The sequence below is a fragment of the Oncorhynchus kisutch genome, linkage group LG9, assembly GCF_002021735.2.
Source record: "Oncorhynchus kisutch isolate 150728-3 linkage group LG9, Okis_V2, whole genome shotgun sequence".
Classification (NCBI taxonomy): Eukaryota; Metazoa; Chordata; class Actinopteri; order Salmoniformes; family Salmonidae; genus Oncorhynchus; species Oncorhynchus kisutch.
In genome coordinates this window covers 39,728,153-39,752,774 of record NC_034182.2, presented here as the reverse complement: position 1 = coordinate 39,752,774, position 24,622 = coordinate 39,728,153, and the positions used below count along the sequence as shown (strand labels likewise).

The window sequence follows — 24,622 nt, the reverse complement described above, 5'->3', positions numbered from 1 at the left end:
TATTACTCAAAACTAGGGTCACAAAGGGAGAGGATATTACTCAAAACTAGGGTCACAAAGGGAGAGGATATTACTCAAAACTAGGGTCACAAAGGGAGAGGATATTACTCAAAACTAGGGTCGCAGAGGGAGAGGATATTACTCAAAACTAGGGTCCCAAAGGGAGAGGATATTACTCAAAACTAGGGTCGCAGAGGGAGAGGATATTACTCAAAACTAGGGTCGCAAAGGGAGAGGATATTACTCAAAACTAGGGTCCCAAAGGGAGAGGATATTACTCAAAACTAGGGTACCAAAGGGAGAGGATATTACTCAAAACTAGGGTCGCAGAGGGAGAGGATATTACTCAAAACTAGGGTCGCAGAGGGAGAGGATATTACTCAAAACTAGGGTCGCAGAGGGAGAGGATATTACTCAAAACTAGGGTCCCAAAGGGAGAGGATATTACTCAAAACTAGGGTCCCAAAGGGAGAGGATATTACTCAAAACTAGGGTCGCAAAGGGAGAGGATATTACTCAAAACTAGGGTCGCAAAGGGAGAGGATATTACTCAAAACTAGGGTCCCAAAGGGAGAGGATATTACTCAAAACTAGGGTCCCAAAGGGAGAGGATATCACTCAAAACTAGGGTCCCAAAGGGAGAGGATATTACTCAAAACTAGGGTCCCAAAGGGAGAGGATATTACTCAAAACTAGGGTCCCAAAGGGAGAGGATATTACTCAAAACTAGGGTCCCAAAGGGAGAGGATATTACTCAAAACTAGGTTCCCAAAGGGAGAGGATATTACTCAAAACTAGGGTCACAAAGGGAGAGGATATTACTCAAAACTAGGGTCCCAAAGGGAGAGGATATTACTCAAAACTTTTGAATTTTACCAGTAAGTACAAGGATTTTGGTATCTTACAAAACATTTTCAAAACAAATCATATCAAATTGTATTTGTCACACGCCCCTGTAACGTCTGCTTCCATCTCACACTCTCAAACACATAGATCCCCTGAGTGCAACTCACTCTCCAGCCCACTTTCCAGCTCACACTCTCAAACACATAGATCCCCTGAACACAGCCCACTTTCCATCTCACACTCTCAAACACATAGATCCCCTGAACGCAGCCCACTTTCCATCTCACACTCTCAAACACATAGATCCCCTGAACACAGCCCACTTTCCATCTCACACTCTCAAACACATAGATCCCCCGAACGCAGCTCACTCTCCAGGCCCACTTTCCATCTCACACTCTCAAACACATAGATCCCCCGAACGCAGCCCACTTTCCAGATCCCAATCACCTGATGTCTGATCACCTGTTCACACATCTGTATGTCATTATCACACAGTATTTTGTCCAGTTCTTTGCACCTCATCATTGTGAGGTATTATTTGCTTTGTGACACACGGCTAGTCGGAGCGCTGTTTGTACTGTAATCTACTCCTCCCATGTATGATAGGTTTTGTCTACCTCACTAATGACGCCTTTTGCCTATTCCCTGCCGGATTTCCTGTTATTAACCTATTGCCTGATCTCCTGGATGATGTTACTAGCCTTTTCCCTGCCTGTACTGTTGCCTTTTTGGACCCCTGTGTATGACCTTCTGCCTGCCCCTGGACCCAGCTACCTGCCTCCTCCTGTGTATAACCTTCTGCCTGCCACTGGACCCAGCTACCTGCCTCCTGCTGTGTATGACTTTCTGCCTGCCCCTGGACCCAACTACCTGCCTCCTGCTGTGTATGACCTTCTGCCTGCCCCTGGACCCAGCTACCTGCCTCCTGCTGTGTATGACCTTCTGCCTGCCCCTGGACCCAACTACCTGCCTCCTGCTGTGTATGACCTTCTGCCTGCCCCTGGACCCAGCTACCTGCCTCCTGCTGTGGTCCTTTATAACACCTGAGCTTAAAACCAGCTCTCTGTCTCCCATCGTGTTCATGACAGCACCGAATACAACAGGCTTAGACCTTACCGTGCAATCCTTACTTACAAGCCCTTAACCAACAATGAAGTTCAATAAATAAGAGTTATGAAATTATTTACAAAATAAACTAATGTGAAGAAAAAACATGTAAAATCAAGAAGTAAACCCAAGAAGAAAGTAACACAAGAAAAGTACATAACAATAACGAGGCTATATACTGGGGGCTATATATCTAGTGGCCTTTTTGGGGGGTACGTCAGATTATCACCGGTGTCTGTAATGATCTCTGGCCCTCTGTGCGGCCTTATAAAATGTCAAATATTTGTTATAATTAAATGATTAAAAAAGGGGACAAAACTTTAAAACGAAATAAATATAAAACCATCAACATAGTGAATGTGGTGTTATTTTTTTTATTTTTTTCACCTTTATTTAACCAGGTAGGCTGGTTATGAGGCTTTCCACATGAAATACCCTTTATATTATTATTTTATATATATATATTTTACACAACGTATATACACTGCCTTAGGAAAGTATTCAGACCCTTTACTCAATACTTACTTGAAGCACCTTTGGCAGTGATTACAACCTCAAGACTTCTTGGGTATGACGCTACAAGCTTGGCACACCTGTATTTGGGGAGTTTCTCACATTCTTCTCTGCAGATTCTCTCAAGCTCTGTCAGGTTGGATGGGGAGCGTCGCTGCACAACTATTTCGAGGAAAGCCCGTTGTCTCGGCTGTGTGCTTAGGGTCGTGGTCCTGTTGGAAGGTGAACCTCTGCCCCAGTCTGAGATCCTGAGGGCTCTGGAGCAGGTTTTCATCAAGGGTCTCGCTGTACTTTGCTCCGTTCATCTTTGCCTTGATCCTGACTAGTCTCCCAGTCCCTGCCACTGAAAAACATCCCCACAGCATGATGCTGCCACCACCATGCTTCACCGTAGGGATGGTGCCAGGTTTCCTCCAGATGTGATGCTTGGCATTCAGGCCAAAGAGTTCAATCTTGGTTTCACCAGACCAGAGAATCTTGTTTCTCGTGGTCTGAGAATCTTTAGGTGCCTTTTGGCAAACTCCAAGTGGGTGTCATGTGCTTGTTACTGAGGAGTGGCTTCTGTCTGGCCACTCTACCATAAAGGCCTGATTGGTGGAGTGCTGCAGAGAAGGTTGTCATTCTGGAAGGTTCTCCCATCTCAACAGAGGTACTCTAGAGCTCTGTCAGTGACCATCGGGTTCTTTGATACCTCCCTGACTAAGGCCCTTCTCCCCCGATTGCTCAGTTTGGCCGTGCGGCCAGCTCTAGGAAGAGTCTTGGTGGTTCCAAACTTCTTTCATTTAAGAATGATGAAGGCCACTGTGTTCTTGGGGACCTTCAATGCTGCAGAAATGTTTTGGCACCCTTCCCCACATCTGTGCCTGGACCCAATCCTGTCTCGGAGCTCTACAGACAATTACCTCATGGCTTTCTAAAAACCAGTTTTGCTTTGTCATTATGGGGTATTGTGATGTCATTATGGGGTATTATGATGTCATTATGGGTTATTATGAGGTCATTATGGGGTATTATGATGTCATTATGGGGTATTGTGATGTCATTATGGGGTATTGTGATGTCATTATGGGGTATTATGATGTGATTATGGGGTATTGTGATGTCATTATGGGGTATTGTGATGTCATTATGGGGTATTGTGATGTCATTATGGGGTCTTGTGTGTAGATTGCTGAGGAAATTGTTTTTATTTAATCCACTTTTGAATAAGGCTGTAACGTAACAAAATGTGGAAAAAGTCAAGCGGTCTGAATACTTTCGAAGCCACTGTGTTTCACCTCGTTTTTTATGTCAATTTTTGGAAGAGTTGTAGAGGTAATTGATATTAATGTCATTGTTGATGAAATGCTTTTTTCATTAATTAGGCTATTTTCTCTTGAACCTTATGGTCTATATATGAATAATTTTAAATAAAAGTTATTCAAGTATAAATTACCAAAGTAACGATAGATTGCAATATATTTTCTGTTACATACTGTAGACTCTGGTAACTTTGGTAAATTACCTGTAGCTTTGCGACCCTATTCAGAACCACACTACTCAGTATGCTTTTGACCGACGACCAAACCATTATCATTATTAGGAACAGTTACCAGTTGAGGCTTGATGTGCAGAATCACACGCATGTGAGGAGAATAGGAGCAGGAGCAGAACATCACTCCCAACCCTGGAAACACTGTTGGGGGTACTGGAGGACCAGGGTTGGGGGTACTGGAGGACCAGGGTTGGGGGTACTGGAGGACCAGGGTTGGGGGTACTGGAGGACCAGGGTTGGGGGTACTGGAGGACCAGGGTTGGGGGTACTGGAGGACCAGGGTTGGGGTTGAAGGAGGACCAGGGTTGGGGGTACTGGACGACCAGGGTTGGGGTTACTGGAGGACCAGGGTTGGGGGTACTGGACGACCAGGGTTGGGGTTGCTGGAGGACCAGGGTTGGAGGTGCTGGAAGACCAGGGTTGGGAAACACTGTTGGGGGTACTGGAGGACCAGGGTTGGGGGTACTGGAGGACCAGGGTTGGGGGTACTGGAGGACCAGGGTTGGGGGTACTGGAGGACCAGGGTTGGGGTTGCTGGAGGACCAGGGTTGGGGGTGCTGGAGGACCAGGGTTGGGAAACACTGTTGGGGGTACTGGAGGACCAGGGTTGGGGTTGCTGGAGGACCAGGGTTGGGGGTGCTGGAGGACCAGGGTTGGGAAACACTGTTGGGGGTACTGGAGGACCAGGGTTGGGAAATACTGGTCTATGTGACTTGTCGTATCTTCAGCTCTGAGTCTTGTTGATGAAAAGGCCTTTTTGATGAGAAACACTGAACAAGATCAAATGAGTGTCTTGTGTTTGGGATTGTGTGTCTTTTGAGATACAGCGAAAGACATGTGAATGGGGTTAGCTAGCTATTTTTTCCGCCAAAACCAATTTCTATTCGGGCCTGTTGGACAAAATTGAGGCAGTTCCCCTGAAATTGCTTGGCGAGGGATCTGAGGGAGAGAGTTAAGGCATGTCGGCTGTTTGAAGACACAAGTGACAGTCGTTTGTACATGGATGCTGACCGAGATCACAGAAAACTCGCTGACATGAAGGAAATGGAAAGTTTTGAAAGACAACGGGAGATGAGATACATTCTCCTCATTAGGAAATAGCAACAGCTCCAATCAAAGCCCTCCATCAGCTGTTTTCTTTTACAGAGCCAGTTTAAGGCAGAGTTTTGTGTGGGGACTACAGAACAGTTTGTGTGGAACTACAGAACAGTTTGTGTGGAACTACAGAACAGTTTGTGTGGGGACTACAGAACAGTTTGTGTGGGGACTACAGAACAGTTTGTGTGGAACTACAGAACAGTTTGTGTGGAACTACAGAACAGTTTGTGTGGGGACTACAGAACAGTTTGTGTGGGGACTACAGAACAGTTTGTGTGGAACTACAGAACAGTTTGTGTGGAACTACAGAACAGTTTGTGTGGGGACTACAGAACAGTTTGTTTGGGACTACAGAACAGTTTGTTTGGGACTACAGAACAGTTTGTGTGGAACTACAGAACAGTTTGTGTGGAACTACAGAACAGTTTGTTTGGGACTACAGAACAGTTTGTTTGGGACTACAGAACAGTTTGTGTGGGACTACAGAACAGTTTGTGTGGAACTACAGAACAGTTTGTGTGGAACTACAGAACAGTTTGTGTGGGGACTACAGAACAGTTTGTTTGGGACTACAGAACAGTTTGTGTGGAACTACAGAACAGTTTGTGTGGAACTACAGAACAGTTTGTGTGGAACTACAGAACAGTTTGTGTGGAACTACAGAACAGTTTGTGTGGAACTACAGAACAGTTTGTGTGGGGACTACAGAACAGTTTGTGTGGAACTACAGAACAGTTTGTGTGGGGACTACAGAACAGTTTGTGTGGGACTACAGAACAGTTTGTGTGGAACTACAGAACAGTTTGTGTGGAACTACAGAACAGTTTGTGTGGGGACTACAGAACAGTTTGTTTGGGACTACAGAACAGTTTGTGTGGAACTACAGAACAGTTTGTGTGGAACTACAGAACAGTTTGTGTGGAACTACAGAACAGTTTGTGTGGAACTACAGAACAGTTTGTGTGGAACTACAGAACAGTTTGTGTGGGGACTACAGAACAGTTTGTTTGGGACTACAGAACAGTTTGTGTGGAACTACAGAACAGTTTGTGTGGGACTACAGAACAGTTTGTGTGGAACTATAGAAAAGTTTGTGTGGGGACTACAGAACAGTTTGTGTGGGACTACAGAACAGTTTGTGTGGAACTACAGAACAGTTTGTGTGGAACTACAGAACAGTTTGTGTGGGGACTACAGAACAGTTTGTTTGGGACTACAGAACAGTTTGTGTGGAACTACAGAACAGTTTGTGTGGAACTACAGAACAGTTTGTGTGGAACTACAGAACAGTTTGTGTGGACCTACAGAACAGTTTGTGTGGGGACTACAGAACAGTTTGTTTGGGACTACAGAACAGTTTGTGTGGGACTACAGAACAGTTTGTTTGGAACTATAGAAAAGTTTGTGTGGGGACTACAGAATAGTTTGTGTGGGACTACAGAACAGTTTGTTTAGGACTACAGAACAGTTTGTGTGGAACTACAGAACAGATATTTGTAATGCCTTTACTCTTTTGGAACTTCTGTGAGTGTAATGTATTCTGTTCATTATTATTATTCATTATTATCTACTTCACTTGCTTTGGCAATTTTAACATATGTTTCCCATGCCAATGAAGCCCCTTGAATTGAATTGAATTGAGAGAGAGAGAGAGAGAGAGAGAGAGAGAGAGAGAGAGAGAGAGAGAGAGAGAGAGAGAGAGAGAGAGAGAGAGAGAGAGAGAGAGAGAGAGAAAGAGAGAGAGAGGGAGAGAGAGAGAGAGAGAGAGAAAGAGAAAGAGAGAGACAGAGAGAAAGAGAGAGACAGAGAGAAAGAGAGAGAGAGGGAGAGAGAGTGAGAGAGAGAGAGAAAGAGAAAGAGAGAGACAGAGAGAGAGAAAGAGAGCGAGAGAGAGAGAGAGTGGGAGAGAGAGAGAAAGAGAGACACAGAGAGACAAAGAGAGCGAGGGAGAGAGGGAGAGAGAGAAAGAGAAAGAGAGAGACAAAGAGAGCGAGAGAGAGAGAGAGAGAGAGAGAGGGAGAGAGAGAGAGTGAGAGAGAGAAAGAGATTGAGATTGAAAGAGAGCGAGGGAGGGAGAGTCATTCATTCTCTGAGCTGCTGACAAAGTCTCTGTCAGCTTGCCTTGCAGGGACAGCAGGGAAGGACAGGGTGGCTGAGTAACTGTGAGTGTGTGTGTGTGCATGTGTGTGAGTGTGTGTGTGCATGTGTGTGAGTGCGTTTGTTGATGATTGGCCCTCTATGTACTGTCCTGTCACACACACTTGCACAGATGCAATCTCCTCTCCCCCTCTCTCTTCCATCCCTCTCTCTCACCTATCCCTCTTTCTCTATCTCCATCTCCCTTCCTTCCTTCCTTCCTCCCTCTCTCTGCTGCCCAGAAGAACAGTACAAAAAAATGGCCTCAGTTTCTCTGGGTAACTTTATCACCCAACCTGCCTTAGCCTGAAAGCATTACACGCTTGGAACCTTGCCAACTACTGTAGATGAAGGGACCAAGGTTGACAGACTGAAACTTTGGATGTGTTTAGGGAGGGAGGGAAGGAGGGAGGGGAGAATGTGGTGTCAGAAGAGAGGGAGGGGAGGAGGCAGGATGGAAGAAGGGAGGGAAGGGGAGGAGAAGGAGGGAGGGGAGGAGGAGGAGGGAAGGAGGAGAAGGGAGGGAAGGGGAGGAGCAGGGAGCAGGGAGGAGGAGGGAGGGAAGGGGAGGAGCAGGGAGCAGGGAGGAGGAGGGAGGAGAGTTTTCTTGTGGGATAAAAAAAATCTGCAGTACTTAGCTGCACTCCTCTGCTTGGGAGATTCACTCCAATGAGGTGTGAGGCACTATAGGAATATTATAGCGGATATGAATCAGTCAACAAAATCAATGAATCAATATGGCTATAAAATAGCCCTCTTAACCATTGCATTGAATTTTGAAGGGAAAGGAACACATATATTTGTGCTTTAAGAATACAGGAGAACAAATGTAAATGAGGAAAATATGAATAAAATCAAATCAAATCAAATGTATTTATATAGCCCTTCGTACATCAGCTGATATCTCAAAGTGCTGTACAGAAACCCAGCCTAAAACCCCAAACAGCAAGCAATGCAGGTGTAGAAGCACGGAAGAAGCATGAACCAAGATGTCATGGAACAAGAAGAATATAAATAATCACAGTAATCTGATAGGTCATGGAGACTGGTGTAAATCTATTTATTAAAACATTGAACACTTTGAAAACTGTTTGACGCTATTCTTCATGTTAGTGTTCATGTTAATGTGTCAATCATCAACACTAATCTGGTTTGAATGGCAGGTGATGGGAAATCTCTTCTGATGAGGCTTTTGGTGAATTTGTGATCATGTCTAATTATCGGGTTTTTCTGTTTGCCCTCTTTTTGTGTTAAGATGGCTTCCCCATGCCATTGACCTGTAAAACTACTTTCTCCAGCCTGGTCTCATAGACTAGACGCAACATAGTAAACGAAACTCACAATAGTATGATAAGGTATGTTACTTTTGGTGTGGTTACGTAAGACTGAAGATATCTTAAGGCAAAAACAAAAGGAGGGTGGTTGGTCGGGGTGGAGGAGTTTGCGTATAAAGTGAATTTCTAGAAACCCAAAGATCACCGACAACTTATTACCTTTTAGATACTTAAAAACTACTTAGCATGTTAGCTAACCCTTCCCATAACCTTAACCCTTTAACCTTACTCCTAAGCCTAACCTTAACCTTAACACGAAGCTTAGCTCACATTAGCGTTAGCCACCTAGCCACCTAGCCACCTAGCTAATGTTAGCGTTTGTCACCTAGCTAACATTACCATTTGCCATTTAGCCACCTAGCTAACCTTAGCCACCTAGCTAACGTTAGCATTAGCCACCTAGCTAACGTTAGCATTAGCTACCGAGTTAACGTTACCATTAGCCACCTAGCTAACGTTAGCCACCTAGCTAACGTTAGCATTAGCCACCTAGCTAACCTTAGCCACCTAGCTAACGTTAGCATTAGCCACCTAGCTAAAGTTACCATTAGCCACCTAGCTAAAGTTAGCATTAGCCACCTAGCTAACGTTACCATTAGCCACCTAGCTAACGTTAGCCATATCATACATATTGCAAATTCAAACACTTTACTTGACACCCAGTTGCATCACCATGTCAGAATATGGTCATAAAAGCTGACATAACTTGTCATAACCTGTCATAATACAGTCATAACGCTGTTTAAAAGCTGACATAACTTGTCATAACCTGTCATAACCTGTCATAATACAGTCATAACGCTGTTTAAAAGCTGACATAACTTGTCATAACCTGTCATAATATAGTCATAACGCTGTTTAAAAGCTGACATAACCTGTCATAACCTGTCATAACCTGTCATAATATAGTCATAACGCTGTTTAAAAGCTGACATAACCTGTCATAACCTGACATAACCTGTCATAATACAGTCATAACGCTGTTTAAAAGCTGACATAACCTGTCATAACCTGACATAACCTGTCATAATACAGTCATAACGCTGTTTAAAAGCTGACATAACTTGTCATAACCTGTCATAATACAGTCATAACGCTGTTTAAAAGCTGACATAACTTGTCATAACCTGTCATAATACAGTCATAACGCTGTTTAAAAGCTGACATAACTTGTCATAACCTGTCATAATACAGTCATAACGCTGTTTAAAAGCTGACATAACCTGTCATAACCTGTCATAACCTGTCATAACCTGTCATAACCTGTCATAATATGGTAATAAAGCTGTTACACTTCATCCCGGTCATCGGCAACAAAGCACTGGGGTAGGTGCATGTCTGACATCAATGTGTACGCAATTACAATGATAAAAAAACAGTTAGATAACATAAACACACTGTTGACACCTAGTCTATGGTGTAATGGAAGGTTCTGTAAAACGTGACATATCATCGGAATTGTGATTCGTAACATATCAAATACAAAATGGATGACGGACAACCACAAATTAATACATACAATACCAAACATAGCATATCAAACTAATTTATACTTCACATTAAAATGTTTATTTATTATGTTACGTCTACCCCTGAGGCCAGGTTGCTTTCTCAGAATGCAAGTCTCCAACCAGGCGTATCGGCTTAACACTGACATCATGTAGACTGAATGGCAGTTTACTGTGCTGTAAAAAAAAAAACAGCTGTGTTACAGTTTAACTGCACACCTCAGCAAAATAACATGACATTTCCATTAGGTAAGAGGAACTAAGCTGAAAAAAAGAGAGTAGCAAAATCAGGGAAAACAAATGAATTGTGTGAAGGGGTATTTTAAGTCCATCGTTTTAGGGAATTCTAGTCGGTCGGGAGAGGAATAAACCTGTCACGCCTCATTGTCATGCTTAATCTCTGGGTCAATGACACCATCACCATGCCAACCCCTGGCATCGCTATGGAAACCTGCCTTATTTGCGCCAACAGGTCGACAGGTTTGAAAAAAGCCCCTACAGGTGTGATTCTCTCTGTGTGCGTGTTTGTGTGTGTGTGTATGTATGTGTGTGTGTGTGGGTGGGTGTGTGTGTGTGTGGATGTATATGTGTGTGTGTGTGGATGTATGTGTGTGTGTGTGTGTGTGTGTGTGTGTGTGTGTGTTGTGTGTGTGTGTGTGTGTGTGTGTGTGTGTGTGTGGGAGGGGGGGGGTGCTTGTGGGGGTGTTGTGTGTGGGGGTGTGTGGGGGGTGTGTGTGTGTGTGTTTACTGGCCCTGCAGTGCCACCTGTCTTATCTGTGAGACCGTCATTTCAACTAGTGACACCTACTGGCGTGTCAACCACAACAGATAACACATTATTTAGAAATGTTGTCATCATACACTGTACACAGACAGTATGCTTCATAGAGTGAGACACCATTTTATGGCCTATGACATCCCTCTAGAGTCAATATTACATTATAAAGGAATGTTATCTAATAGTAACTTGCCAATAAAACAGTACAGTGTTTGCAGACAGTAACCCAATGATGTTGTGACAGAAAGACCTGAGGAAGGAAAGGAAAGAGGAAAGGAAAGCTAGGAGGATCATAAAGCTGATCCAAACCCATCCACTGTGGACAGGAGGCAACGCTGGGCCTGCTCTAAACTGCTGAAACCAGAGAAGGAATATTTAACCTCCTCCCCCTACTTGTCCTCCTCTCTCTCTCGCTCTGTCTCTGTCTCTCGCTTTCTCTCTGTTTCTCTCTCTCTCTCTCTCTCTCTCCCCCCCTCTCTCTCCCTCTCTCTCTCTGTCTCTCTCACCCTCTCTCTCTGTTTCTCTCTCTCTCCCTCTCTCTCTCTCTCCCTCTCCCTCTCGCCCCCCCCCCCCTCTCTCTCCCTCTCTCACACACACACACATCCCTCTAGCATCCCCCCTTCCTTTCCTCTCTCTCCATCATCCCTCCTCTGAGCCATGTGTTCACCCAGGGAGCAGTGACAGTCGTGTCAGCTGCGATTCTCCTGTGCAGCCACCTCCCCCGGAACAGACTTTGAAGTGACTCTCACCGCCATGCGGACAGGCAGACAGACAGGCTAGAGGGCTGTGTTGGAGCTAGAAGACCACAAAGGGTTAGATGTGCCTCTTCTGGTTTTAAAACTGTGGTGGGATTTGGACTGCTCAGTGTGTGTGTGTGTGTTGTGTGTGTGTGTAGAGATCTGTATTTGCATGATGAAATACAGAATCACCACCACAGTCATATTTTAATCTCACACTATACTATAGCCTTTACTGTAGGTCTTCAGCCTTCAGGTCTTCAGCTTTTAGGTCTTCAGCCTTCAGGTCTTCAGCCTTTAGGTCTTCAGCCTTTAGGTCTTCAGCCTTTAGGCCTTCAGCTTTCAGGTCTTCAGCCTTTAGGATTTCAGCCTTCAGGTCTCCAGCCTTCAGGTCTTCAGCCTTTAGGATTTCAGCCTTCAGGTCTTCAGCCTTCAGGTCTCCAGCCTTTAGGATTTCAGCCTTTAGGGTCTTCAGCCTTTAGGTATTCAGCTTTTAGGTCTTCAGCTTTTAGGGTCATCAGCTTTTAGGGTCTTCAGCTTTTATGCCTTCAGCTTTTAGGTCTTCAGCCTTTAGGTCTGCAGCTTTTAGGTCTTCAGCTTTTATGCCTTCAGCTTTTTGGGTCTTCAGCCTTTAGGTCTTCAGCCTTTAGGTCATCAGCTTTTCACTTGTCAGACTCAAAGTAACAAGAAAAAGAATCAACCCAAATCGTTCTTGGGAGACAAATGAGTCAACAAATAGAACCCAGAACTGTCAACCACCGCTCCAACTACGCCACTGATCAAAGAAAGTGTATCAGTCAGTCTCTTCAGAGGAGAGAAAATATGGCTCTCGCCAACATTATCACAAGAACCAAGGGACAACAGCTGTCAAGCTTTCACATCTATAAATGTATTTCTCTCTCTCTCTCTCTCTCTCTCTCTCTCTCTCTCTCTCTCTCTCTCTCTCTCTCTCTCTCTCTCTCTCTCTCTCTCTCTCTCTCTCTCTCTCTCTCTCTCTCTCTCTCTGTGGAAGGTACAAGCTAGGGCAGGGCTGGGTCCTTAGGGTAGACACTGATCTAAATTGGTACACTAACTCGGCGATGATAACCCGTTAACTGTGAGAGGATTTTAATACATCATAAAACATTCATCTGCAGAGAGACAGATTGGGAGGAGGGGCTGGGATCATAATTCAAGAGGGTTGTAGTGTGTATGTGTATGTGTGTGTGTGTGTGTGTGCACGCGTGTGTGTCTGTACAAACTACCCTGTGTGGGTGTGTATGTGAGTGTGTACAAACTACTGTTGTGGGTGTGTATGTGTGTGTGTGTGTGTGTGTGTGTGTGTGTGTGTGTGTGTGTGTGTGTGTGTGTGTGTGTGTGTGTGTGTGTGTGTGTGTGTGTGTGTGTGTGTGTGTGAGTGTGTGAGCTGTATGTGTATACAGTGCTGATTGGAGCTGAAGAGCTGGGCCTCCCAACACAGTTAGTGTGCCACCTTGGAAAAACCATAGCTATGAAATAACCTTCATTTTCACTACCAGTGGGGTAAATAACCTTCCTTTTCACTACCAGTGGGATAAATAACCTTCCTTTTCACTACCATTGGGGTAAATAACCTTCCTTTTCACTACCAGTGGGGTAAATAACCTTCCTTTTCACTACCAGTGGGATAAGTGCAATAGCTCATCCACAAGGCAAGCTGTCAATCGTGTGTGTGGGATGGGGTGGGGGTTATGAGTAACTATGCAGAAAGAGATATATGCAGAAAGAGATAGATGCAGAAAGAGAGATGCATAAAGAGATAGATGCAGAAAGAGATAGATGCAGAAAGAGATAGATGCAGAAAGAGATAGATGCAGAAAGAGATAGATGCAAGAGATAGATGCAGAAAGAGAGATGCAGAAAGAGATAGATGCAGAAAGAGATAGATGCAGAAAGAGATAGATGCAGAAAGAGATAGATGCAGAAAGAGAGATGCATAAAGAGATATGTATAAAGAGAGATGCAGAAAGAGATAGCTGAAAGAGATAGATGCAGAAGGATAGATGAAAGAGATATATGCAGAAAGATAGATGAAAGAGACAGATGCATAAAGAGATAGATGCATAAAGAGAGATGCAGAAAGAGATAGATGCATAAAGAGATAGATGCATAAAGAGAGATGCAGAAAGACAGATGCAGAAAGAGAGATGCAGAAAGAGATAGATGGTTGGGTGGACAGAGATATGAAGATATAAGATATGTAAATGAAGAGGGGGGGTAAAAGGATAGACACCTCTCCCTCTCTGACCTCTGACCCTAATTACAATATCAAACTCCATGGGACAAGGCTCCTATCCACTATCCTATCACCTCTCTCTTTCTCTCTGAGCTCTGAAACCAATTACAATCTCATGCCCTCCATCAAAATGGGTCTTTACCTCCTCTGACCTGGTATGATCTAGAAGAGATAGAATTGATAACCCACACAACCTGAGCCCATCTGTCATCATATTGATCTCTCTACACAACATTGGAACCTACACAACAGGTTCTGAACCAACAGGTTCCGAACCAACAGGTTCCATACCAATAGGTTCCAAACCAATAGGTTCCGAACCAACAGGTTCCAAACCAATAGGTTCCAAACCGACGTACCGAACTGAGAGCAGAAAGTCTTAAATAATTTGATGGATGGGTGGATGGATGGATGGGTGGATGGATGGATGGATGGATGGGTGGGTGGATGGATGGGTGGATGGATGGATGGATGGGTGGATGGGTGACTGGACATACAGACAGACAGAAGAAGGAACATCCATCTAGTCAACAAACTACCATGTTACAACACAAATTCAAAACAGTCAAATTAACATCTCAGCGTTGTGTAATGAACAGGATGGTTATGAAGGCTTATAAAGGATAATTTATGTGTCATAATACCCACAACAAAACATGGGCCTGCGGACGTCTGGAGACAGTCCTCTAGTAACTTCATCCTGAGACGCTGCAGGTCTGGACTGTCCCACTCCTCTGGGTCCATCCCCCAGTACAGGTCCACAACCTACAGAAGGACAAATGAACAACACGCATTCCATAAATAATGAATACATATACAGTCAACATTACGTTTCCTGTTCACAAGGTCAAAGGTCCAAGTACCAGTAATCATTTGGAGCAATCAGTAGTAGTGTAGACTAGGTTCATATAGACATATTCCCATCCAGACAGTAGTAGTGTAGATTAGGTTCATATAGACATATTCCCATTCAGACAGTTGTAGTGTAGACTAGGTTCATATAGACATATTCCCATCCAGACAGTAGTAGTGTAGATTAGGTTCATATAGACATATTCCTATCCAGACAGTAGTAGTGTAGATTAGGTTCATATAGACATATTCCCATTCAGACAGTAGTAGTGTAGATTAGGTTCATATAGACATATTCCCATTCAGACAGTTGTAGTGTAGACTAGGTTCATATAGACATATTCCCATCCAGACAGTAGTAGTGTAGATTAGGTTCATATAGACATATTCCTATCCAGACAGTAGTAGTGTAGATTAGGTTCATATAGACATATTCCCATTCAGACAGTAGTAGTGTAGATTAGGTTCATATAGACATATTCCTATCCAGACAGTAGTAGTGTAGATTAGGTTCATATAGACATATTCCCATTCAGACAGTTGTAGTGTAGATTAGGTTCATATAGACATATTCCCATTCAGACAGTTGTAGTGTAGACTAGGTTCATATAGACATATTCCCATCCAGACAGTAGTAGTGTAGACTAGGTTCATATAGACATATTCCCATTCAGACAGTTGTAGTGTAGATTAGGTTCATATAGACTTATTCCTATCCAGACAGTAGTAGTGTAGATTAGGTTCATATAGACATATTCCCATTCAGACAGTTGTAGTGTAGATTAGGTTCATATAGACATATTCCCATTCAGACAGTTGTAGTGTAGACTAGGTTCATATAGACATATTCCTATCCAGACAGTAGTAGTGTAGATTAGGTTCATATAGACATATTCCCATTCAGACAGTTGTAGTGTAGATTAGGTTCATATAGACACATTCCCATTCAGACAGTTGTAGTGTAGATTAGGTTCATATAGACATATTCCCATTCAGACAGTAGTAGTGTAGATTAGGTTCATATAGACATATTCCTATCCAGACAGTAGTAGTGTAGATTAGGTTCATATAGACATATTCCCATTCAGACAGTTGTAGTGTAGATTAGGTTCATATAGACATATTCCCATTCAGACAGTTGTAGTGTAGACTAGGTTCATATAGACATATTCCTATCCAGACAGTAGTAGTGTAGATTAGGTTCATATAGACATATTCCCATTCAGACAGTTGTAGTGTAGATTAGGTTCATATAGACACATTCCCATTCAGACAGTTGTAGTGTAGATTAGGTTCATATAGACATATTCCCATTCAGACAGTTGTAGTGTAGATTAGGTTCATATAGACATATTCCCATTCAGACAGTAGTAGTGTAGATTAGGTTCATATAGACATATTCCCATCCAGACAGTTGTTTTGCACAGAAAACGGCCCATAGAAGAAAAAGGAAAAGAATAGCTATGTTTTTCCATGGTGGACATTAGAGATGTTGTTGCTGTGGAGAACAGCAGACAGCACGGACCAAGCAGGAGGTTTACACACACACACACACGCACACACACACACACAGACAAACAGAACAGTGCCCACCTGGCTCTCAAACACTCTCACTATGTCTAAGATACCACTCTGTCACTAGGGGCGATGAGGACAGGCAGAATGGAGATCGACAGAAGGCCTCTGTGTGTGTGTGTGTGTACGTGTGTGCGTGTGTGTACCTGTGTTGGCTTCGACAGGGGGGAGATCTCCTGACACATTTGTCAAATTCAGTGTAGCTGACGCATATAATTCTAAGTGCAAACACGGCGCAGGGGAAATCTCCTCCGGACAGAGAGAATGAAAGAGAGAGACACATAAATGAGTGTGTCCATGCCAAGTTGCTGCTGTCGCCGCCCCTTAGAAGCAGGACAAACCCAGCCTCTGAGAGCATGCTGGACTCTCTGGGTTTCCTCGGTTGGCCTACATTTCCCAGGGTTCCCTCTGTTGGCCTACATTTCCCAGGGTTCCCTCTGTTGGCCCTGGGTTCCCTCTGTTGGCCTACATTTCCCAGGGTTCCTTCGGTTGGCCCTGGGCTCCCTCTGTTGGCCCTGGGTTCCCTCTGTTGGCCTACATTTCCCAGGGTTCCCTCTGTTGGCCCTGGGTTCCCTCTGTTGGCCTACATTTCCCAGGGTTCCCTCTGTTGGCCTGCATTCATAGGGCAGTATGGGTACACCTTAACGATGAGTAATGGTTATTAGGGATGTTCGCTTGTGACATGTGAAGACAAGGAAATAGGTCGGAGAGTAAAATGGGAGTTCTTAGGGTGCAACTCAATATGAGGAAGGTGTTCCTAATATTTGGTAACCTCAGTGTAGTCTACCAGTCTGTCTATCCACCATTCATAGTGACAATATAGTCTACCAGCCTGTCTATCTACCATTCATAGTGACAATATAGTCTACCAGCCTGTCTATCTACCATTCATAGTGACAATATAGTCTACCAGTCTGTCTATCCACCATTCATAGTAACAATATAGTCTGCCAGTCTAACTGTCTATCCACCATTTACAGTGACAATATAGTCTACCAGTCTGTCTATCCACCATTCATAGTGACAATATAGTCTACCAGTCTGTCTATCCACCATTCATAGTAACAATATAGTCTACCAGTCTAACTGTCTATCCACCATTCATAGTGACAACAGTGGTAGGTGGATCATTTGTTGGTAGACACGAGGCTCAAAAAATTAACGAATTAATCTTGTTGAGGGACAGTACAAACATCCTTCCCTAGACTAGCCTACAACACCTCAATACAATGATTAAATGCATTATTGTTTTCAAGTGAATACAAAAGGATACTCTTGGCTGCAGTGAAAATGTGATTTGAATAACAGGTGAAAAAAAAACGAATTCCATTTAGAAAGGTCTAGAAAGGCAGAGTAGCAAGCCAGTCTGGATGTATTTTTTAAAACTTCTGATACGGAGATGTACTGTCTGTTGCAGATCATCGTTCTCCCAAGTCATCCTATAATAATGTGGCCACATATGCTCCCAGCAGGCCCGGTTAATAAGGAAAGCTTAACACGCGCTCTGCCTGTTCATCTCCTATCCCAGCAGATTCATTCTTCATGTATTTAGAGCCTAATGTTTCAATATACCTGAAATGTACCTTTAAAAATGTGTTACCTTTTATAGGTGGCATGAACACAACCAGGCGGTCACAATGTTTTAATCTGATTAGGCTACTTAAAAAAAGTAGGCTCTCCTGTAGGCTAACCGCGCGCGTTCCACCCGAGAATATAATTCCAGCATCCAAACTGTGCAGCAGCCATTTGATGAACGTAAAGAGAAATCTGTTACAAAACATATTGTTGCATATATTTTATATAACTATAAATATTGCATCAAAATGTTGAAACTCAGATTTCCCCCGAGCTGATCATTGTCTGCAGACGGCTGTGATCGTAGTTTGATGAAACAGGCGGGGAGAGTGTGAGCTCCTCTGTGGTGGTCGTTGAACCCTCAGCCTTCTGGTCAGTAGCCCTGCGTGACATCGACTCTGACATCATGTGGAAGTGATGAAGCCGATGTTTATAAACCCAGGGTTGCTACCGAATCATCGGTCACTACAGTTATTGTTATTTGTGGCTGTAAACATTATTTTGAATTCTATGAGGAGGGAGGGGGGGGGAGGTGCACAGTGGGGGGGTAGCCTAGTGGTTAGAGCGTTGGACTAGTAACCGAAAGGTTGCAAGTTCAAATCCCTGAGCTGACAAGGTAGAAAATCTGTCGTTCTGCCCTTGAACAGGCAGTTAACCCACTGTTCCTAGGCCGTCATTGAAAATAAGAATTTGTTCTTAACTGACTTGCCTCGTTAAATAAAAAAATAAAAATAAACAAGGGGATGGTCATGTGAAAGTATTTTCACTAAACTATCCCCTTAGGTGTTTTCAGGTATCAACTGTCCTTTGACCCTGTCCTTCGACCCATTTCATCTCACTGTTGAGTACTTGTTGGTGGAGCAACAGGGAACAGGGTGGAGAAGCCAGAACGATTTAAGATTTATCAGCTCAGGATTGCCATCATGGTCAGCAGGCTTGTCAGAAAGCCAAGCAAAGGAGGTAACAGTCACTTTGACTGACACATTGGCAGTGAGCATAACAGAACTGACAGGCCTAATAATCCCCTGCAAACAGAGTGTGGGTGGGGCCTTCTGTTTGACTGACAGCTCTCTGGGGAGCTATCTTCCACAGGAAGGGCTGGAGTCTAGCCCGTGTTCATTGTCTGGGTTGTAGAGGACATGCAGGCTAGGAGCGGTACAGCTGGGGAGAGAGAACAATCCGTTAGCAGTTTAAAAACCTCTTAAAACTTATTCGGGATTTAGCTAACGTAAGCTAATGCGATTAGCATGAGGTTGTAAGTAACCAGAAAAGTTCCCAGGACACAGACATCTGATATTGCCAGAAAGCTTAACTTCTTGTTAATCAAACTGAAGTGTCCAATTTACAGTAGCTATTACAGTGAATACCATGCTATTGTTTGAGGAGAGTGCACCATTTTGAACATGAAAAGTTATTAATAAACAAATTAGGCTCATTTGGGCAGTCTTGATACAAACTTTTGAACAGAAATGCAATGGTTCATTGGCTCAATCGAACACTTTGCACATCCACTGCTTCCATCTAGTGGCCAAAATCTAAATTGCACCTGGGCTGGAATATTACATTATGGCCTTTTTCTGGCATTTCAAAGATGATGGTACAAAAACATACAAAAGAACGGTTGGTTTTTCTTTGTATTATCTTTTACCAGATCTATTGTGTTTTATTCTCCTACATTCCTGTATCAGTTTAAGTGGTCTATGGTTATGTTTATTCATACTAGCTGCTATGTGATCCATGCAGTGCTCACAATTAGTTCTTCACTTCTGTTTTCTATTAGTTTCTAACTAAACTTGGTGAAAAGGGAATGTGAACAATATCGCAGGACTGCTTCTGGCCATGTTAAAGGCCTGCTTCTGGCCTTTAAAAAAACAGAAAATATCCTGATGAAAATGCCTGATTTTCATTACTCCATAGATACTCCGCCTGTCCGCCTCCCTTTTAATTTGTCTTACTGGGTCCAATGCCTGTATATATGAAGGTCCAGCCCAATGTCTGTATATATGAAGGTCCAGCCCAATACCTGTATATATGAAGGTCCAGCCCAATGTCTGTATATATGAAGGTCCAGCCCAATGCCTGTATATATGAAGGTCCAGCCCAATGCCTGTATATATGAAGGTCCAGCCCAATGCCTGTATATATGAAGGTCCAGCCCAATGTCTGTATATATGAAGGTCCAGCCCAATGCCTGTATATATGAAGGTCCAGCCCAATGCCTGTATATATGAAAGTCCAGCCCAATGTCTGTATATATGAATGTCCAGCCCAATGCCTGTATATATGAAGGTCCAGCCCAATGCCTGTATATATGAAGGTCCAGCCCAATGCCTGTATATATGAAGGTCCAGCCCAATGTCTGTATATATGAAGGTCCAGCCCAATGCCTGTATATATGAAGGTCCAGCCCAATGCCTGTATATATGAAGGTTCCTCTTTTTCACCTGCTGATTATCGAGGGGGAGAGTGTTGGAAAGATCTTTCAAATGCTGTTAGGAAATATTATCAATCACAATGGCAACTTTGTTTTCTTCTTTCATTGCTCACATGAAGCACTTCAAAACAAATACAATGGAAAAAATGCACAAAAACTCATAAATGATGGTGTGAAACACCAAAAAATGTGTTTCTCACAAATGTAGCAGGTTGTGCAAACAACGTTTCCAATCTGACTTCACAGTAAATGACTAGGCTTAATTAATCCATTAATTAACAGAAAAGTATGTAACCAAATGACGGGGATTAATTGGTTATTTTTACTACTGGTGACATGTGTAACGGGGGAATTTATCAACAATAAACAATCAAAGGGCAAACAATTAAGACAATAAACGTATGAATGCGGAAGAATTGGTGGGAGACAGCTCAGCTTTTTTTGTGGAGAGAGAGAAGAGCCAATATCTTCACCACCCCATCCCGTTCTTCTTGTCTCAACATTTTCAAAATGATACTGAAGACACATTATAGTCACACATATTTTAGACGCTTTTCCCACTGACAGACGTATCTCGATAATCAGCTAGGCCCATTACCAACGCACACTGTCCAAATCGCAGGCTTCCCAACTAGGCATGTAGACCTACACGCTTTAAAAATGTTTTTGAAACAATCCACAGCGACATCGTCTGTGGCTGAGTCTCTGAGGAAGTATTCTGAATGATTTTTTAAATTGTCTGTATAGACAGGAGTAATTATATCATTTAGTCAAATTAATTTCTATTTACACCTCCCTACTCAAAACATCTTCGTGCAGCTATGTAGAGAAGATACGTTTTTATTTTATTTTTTATGATCTTAAAAGGAATAAAAGTCACTGTGGTTGTGCCCTAAAAAAAGCAAACCTTTTGCCACTTTTGAGGTACGGACTGCAAGGGTTCAATTATGTACAGTACCTTTAACTAATGGTGCAATGGACGTACCTTACAGGGTACCAATACAGTGGTGTTTATACCCCTTTACGTTGCCATTGACTACCTCTTTTTTCCTAACAGTGTACAGTGTTGTTCCATTAAAAAGGTTATACTCGTTATACTCGATTTTTTAACAGCCACATAAACAAAGACAAATCCTACAATCAAAGCCTACTGCGATAAACAGCACAACCCAACGCAACAACAACAACAACAACAACGGGCTAAAATGAATCCATCAAGACGTACTAATAAACTGCATCACTTAATATCACGGAACCCCTCAATACAAAACCATTTCAATAACGGACTCAGACTCCTTATTAGGGGGGGGGGCTCATGAGCTCATAACAGCCCTATGTTGATGGGAGAATGGAGAGGTGTAACAGAACATTGTAGGGTAGGCGGGGGATTCGACAGAGGCCCAGTAATTAAACTCAAATGAAGACATTAGTCATCTCGTTCTCCCACAGCCGCAGGGGAGCCCCCCCCCCCCCTCCCCCCTCCCCTCCCCCCTCCCACTCCAACCCACAGACTCTGATGTGTGGCTCGGAGAGAAGATGGGAATGGATAGATAGAGATGGAGGGATGAGGAGGAGGACGGAGGAGGAGGAGGACGGAGGAAAACATAGTGACACTTTCTCCAGGAGTTCTGAGAGTTGGTAGAGGTGTTTGGATAGGGGGATTAGGACGAAGGGGTGAATGAAAGAGAGAATCCTATATACTGTAGATGGCGAATGTTCCACATTGGCTTTTGGTTTCAATCATTCTGCAGAGTTCCTATTTCTCTGTGACTTTCCTGCCCACTGTGCCTCCTCCCTCCACTTCTCTCTCTCTGTCATATCTCTAGTCCTCAATGTCCGTCTCCTGGCCATTAGCCATACTGATAATAATGACTTATATTTCATTGTATAGTACCTTTCAGATCCCAAGGAACGTTTACACAGTGAAGACATCATATAAAAGAACCAATACATCTCTCCCGTATAGGGTTGAAAAATTCCGGAAACTTCCAATAAATTCCCTGGTTTTCCAGAAATCCTGTTTTGGAGGATCCTGGACTTCCTGCTTATTCCCTTCTGATTCTGGGAATTCTTAAACTGGGATTTATTGAACGTTTTTTATTTTCCCTCCCTCCCTCCCTCCCTCCCTCCCTCCCTCCCTCCCTCCCTCCCTCCCTCCCTCCCTCCCTCCCTCCCTCCCTCCCTCCCTCCCTCCCTCCCTCCCTCCCTCCCTCCCTCCCTCCCTCCCTCGTTTTTTATTTTCCCTCCCTCCCTCCTCCCTCCCTCCCTCCCTCCCTCCCTCCCTCCCTCCCTCCCTCCCTCCCTCCCTCCCTCCCCTCCCTCCCTCCCTCCCTCCCTCCCTCCCTCCCTCCCTCCCTCCCTCCCTCCCTCCCTCCCTCCCTCCCTCCCTCCCTCCCTCCCCTCCCTCCCTCCCTCCCTCCCTCCCTCCCTCCCTCCCTCCCTCCCTCCCTCCCTCCCTCCCTCTTCATCTCTCCATCCCTGTGTGGTAGCAGGGGTTGTGGCAGCTTACATAAGAGACCGAGGCAACTTCATTTAAGCAGCTTGCTGTTACCCTTGAAAGGCGTTTGCTCGCAGCAGGTCAAGTGCAAAATGAGCCATTTTTTTTCTCCCTTTATAGGACGTTAGACTATTAGAACTGAGGATTAGGCCTCCATATCTGGAAGGAAAAGGGCATGAAATCAGGCAGAAAATATGAAAAGAACAATCAACAGAATCCCTCTGAGGCAAAATAACACTTAAAAATAAATGCCACCTCCAGAAATACAGTTCATATCTAATGACTGTTGATCTACCAATTACCAACGCAACAATAGTGTGGTGTATTTTACTAAGCATGCGATTTAATATGATTAAACCGCGTATCAATGTGAGCTACAATTAACTCATCTGCTCTTACATCTAAATCAACAACAAACCCACTTCAGTGTGAAAATCAAAACGTTTCATCACAGCTGGAGACACTCTAACATCCCACAAGAAACCTGGAGGGAGATGGAGGTAGAGAACCACAAAATATCTCTCAATTACCCGGCTCAGACAGCCGCTAATGTTACAGATCCAACTATTTGCCAGTCGCTGACACTTAGGGCCAATTAAAGGTAAACCCCTGCCATTTTGGCTCACCCATGGGTGAAGTTCATCATGTTAAGGTCCAGAATGAAGATGTAAGCGCAGGAAAGACCTGGTTTTACCGTATTATAATGACGAAGGTGGAAAGGAAAATCATCTTGGGGTTGGTTTTGAATTGTCTGGGTGCTAAGTGGCTGTATAATTGGATGACGGCAACCGTCACTACCACTCTTCCTTTTGAGTTTTAGTGGAGGACTGGGGAGAGGAGAGGTGTCATAGCAGTTAGGAAGGGACACCAGGAAAGTGAATGGAGATGCTGGTGCAATGCCAAGAGATGAGAGATTGTAAGGGAGGGATGGAGATAGAAACAGAGAGAGAGAGACAGAGAGAGACAGAGAGAGACAGAGAGAGACAGAGAGAGAGACAGAGAGAGAAAGAGAGACAGAGAGAGAGAGACAGAGAGAGAGAGACAGAGAGAGAGAGAGCGAGAGAGAGAGTGAGAGAGAGAAAAAGAGAGAGAGAGTAAGAGAGCGAGAGACAGAGAGCGCGAGAGAGAGAGGGAGAGACAGAGAGACAGAGAGAGACACAGAGAGAGACACAGAGAGAGACAGAGAGAGACACAGACACACAGAGAGAGAGAGGTGTACAATATACAGTACGTGACTATCCACATTCAATTTCAGTTCTGCTTTCTACTAACTACTTAACAAGTTTTCACCAACCCCCGTCTCTTAGAGGTGCACAATTTGATTTAGCATAACTGAAAATCTGTTGGTAAACAAGGGCATGTTAAGGAAGATGAGGAAAACTGCACCTTTTCTGTCTTACAGCGTTTGATCCTAGAATTGTGTTTGTTTTGTGTTTGAAAGCACTAAAAGAATTATACTAAAATTACTCCTTGGAACAACAAAGCAGGTCTGCATATCAAGCCTCCAGCTCAGCAGGTTTGAGGAAAGATACATTGTTGATGTGCTTTCTTCTTTAGAAAACACTTTGAGAGGCTTAAATAATTCTGGAAACATAGCTCAGCTCTGAAAGTGTTTTTTTTAAAGCCGTCGCCTCGTGTCGAATGATATATTCCCACTCTCGGGTTTTCGACAAAGCTAAAATGACAAGTTTATTTCCTCTACTTCAAAAACCACTACATCACAGAGTGCCTAAATAGCCAACACAATCTGAATCGAGTTTCACCTCGTCTGTCTCTCTCCTCAGTAGCTGGTATTGTTAGAGACGTTTGACTGACAGCCGTTAAACAACATCCCACAACTG

The 24,622-nt window shown here is 43.7% G+C and overlaps 1 protein-coding gene across 1 annotated transcript in view; it reads right to left on the bottom strand.

Moving 5' to 3' along the window:
* The window catches only part of nwd2 (NACHT and WD repeat domain containing 2), a 75,922-nt gene that overhangs the window by 18,763 nt on the left and 32,537 nt on the right, over positions 1–24,622 (bottom strand). Inside the window, exon 4 of the mRNA XM_031832573.1 lies at positions 14,497–14,613. Coding sequence (XP_031688433.1) covers positions 14,497–14,613 — 117 coding nt within the window. The remainder of the gene's footprint in view (positions 1–14,496; positions 14,614–24,622) is intronic.